The sequence below is a fragment of the Pteropus vampyrus genome, unplaced genomic scaffold, assembly GCF_000151845.1.
Source record: "Pteropus vampyrus isolate Shadow unplaced genomic scaffold, Pvam_2.0 Scaffold31, whole genome shotgun sequence".
In the NCBI taxonomy this organism is placed as follows: domain Eukaryota; kingdom Metazoa; phylum Chordata; class Mammalia; order Chiroptera; family Pteropodidae; genus Pteropus; species Pteropus vampyrus.
This window is the reverse complement of record NW_011888812.1, coordinates 8,057,252-8,059,323: the sequence shown is the minus strand read 5'-3', so window position 1 is coordinate 8,059,323 and position 2,072 is coordinate 8,057,252. Positions and strand designations below refer to the sequence as shown.

Here is a 2,072-nt window from a genome sequence, read left to right as displayed (position 1 = left end):
TAAGATTATATATATGTTAAGATTATAACAGTCTTAGGGAGGACACAAGTCTCCACTCCTTTTATATACTCGCTACAAGGCCTAGTGTTACACTCCACTCAAAGGTCTGCTTGTTGAGGACCTGACTGAATAGAAATAAAGGGCGTATTTCAGAGTTGCCCCGCTCCTCTCTCTCTGTAATGTAGAGCTGTGCTTTCAATTCTGTTCTTGGAAGGTGTTTTAGTACAGTCAGCAAAGGTAATTTGTCTCTGGTGAGTTTGGTTCAATTCTTTCTAATCAAACTTTTACTGTAACATGGAGATTATTACCCTGAAAAACAATCCAGTATTTCCTTGGAATTAACTAGCTTCCACTCAAATGACTGTGGACGGTTAACTGCTTAGTCCAAATGGAGAATCTGGTTTCTGGAGCTTAAGGCCAGCTATATTTTTAAGACCTTTCCAGCCATTACAAATTGAGTGAGAAGCATTCCAAATTAATTCTTTGGGTGACCTGCGCTTGAACTAACCCAATTCCCATAGTGCAAAAGGAGGTGACTGTGGCTACCAGCTGCTGTCCTTATATCTCCCAAAAGGTCCCATAAACAGGCCCAAGGCAGGAAACGGGGATCAGAAGCCAGGGCAGACCAGGGTAAGAGGCTCACTCACCTCTCCACCATGTGTGTCTGGTCCAGCGAAAGCCCATCGATGGCTGTGCACTCGGGACACTTGAATTTCTTTCGGGGTGTTACCTGCCAGAGGAGCACAAAAATATACCTGGCTGTCAATGCCAAGGACGATAAAATCATGCTTGTGACCACTCTGCGTGTTTCTATTCTGTAAGCGGAGATGTCTGCTCCCTCCACGCGCATGCACGCGCACACGCACACGCACACATGCATGCGCGCGCGTGCACACACACACACCTCACCACTCCTCCATTCCATTCTGTCTGTCTGGCCAACGGCAGAACTCACAAGGGCCCAATAAAAAGGCTTGGAGGGCTTTTGCCTTCTGTAACTGGAAAGAAGTGGTGATGACAAGCTCCTTAATTCCTGTTTAATGACTGTTTTCTCACTGCCAAGGTCCTTGTATAAACACCATTTGTTCTTGCAGCCATAAGGGCGATGAAATACAGCTTCCCATAACTTTCACCGTAACCTTAGTTCCAACAGCCGCTCGTTTTCCTTCTCTCAGCTAGTGGCAAATGCTAGGAGCAGCACCAGGCTCCTGAAGGTTATTTTGCAATTCCTTTCCATCAGAAAAAAGATCCAATGGTCCCTCACCCTCTGACGCCTTTTCCCTGATTTTCCCCCAACCTCCCGAACCTTAAACTTCTAATGCTTTTTCTAGCACACTCTGGAGAGGCTGCTATCCTGACCGAGTAAAGAGAAGCAAACAGCAGAGGGATGGGAGGGGAAGAAACTAGATAATGAAGGCAAGGTTAAGAAGCACATGGGCACAGGAGTTACCGTCCAGAGTAAGCAGGCACAGCTAAAACTGAGTGGAGCATGCCAGAAAGCGAACTTGGAGATATACATCTTTTAAAACGAGTTCCGCAATTTACATTCTTTAATTTTCCTTGCAGTGAGCTGTTCATGGAGTTAGGGAGCTAAGGGCACAGGGTGAGGATTGGGTCAAGTCTGGAAAGCACAGATAGTGACTCTTCCTCTTTCCTTAGTCACTTTGGTTTAATTTGGCTTCTCTCATCAATTAATAGTATGAGGAATCAGTGGGGGAATATCATACTCTGCTTCCAACATATTCCAGCATAGGAAGATTCCAGTATTAGGAATCTGGCCTAGAGGTATTGCCCATTGTCATACATGGGATTCTAATCTGGAATGAAAAAGGTCAAGATGGCGCCACTCATATCAAGAAGTGTGTACTCTACATATCTAGGGATCTGATTTGAGCAAAATCTACATTTCAAAAATAGATATCTGTCCCCATGGCATATTTATGTACTCTCAGCTTTTAATACCTTAAAAAAAGGTAATTTTTAAAACTTGGTAATTGATATTTCAAATTATATTATATATATATGTATGTATGTATGTGTACATATACACATACATACATACATATATATGT

The 2,072-nt window shown here is 43.3% G+C and overlaps 1 protein-coding gene across 1 annotated transcript in view; it reads right to left on the bottom strand.

Moving 5' to 3' along the window:
• EXT2 (exostosin glycosyltransferase 2) overlaps positions 1 to 2,072 on the bottom strand; it is a 129,985-nt gene that overhangs the window by 16,357 nt on the left and 111,556 nt on the right. The window contains exon 11 of the mRNA XM_023528792.1: positions 648 to 1,126. Within this exon, the coding sequence (XP_023384560.1) occupies positions 648 to 1,126 (479 nt within the window). The remainder of the gene's footprint in view (positions 1 to 647; positions 1,127 to 2,072) is intronic.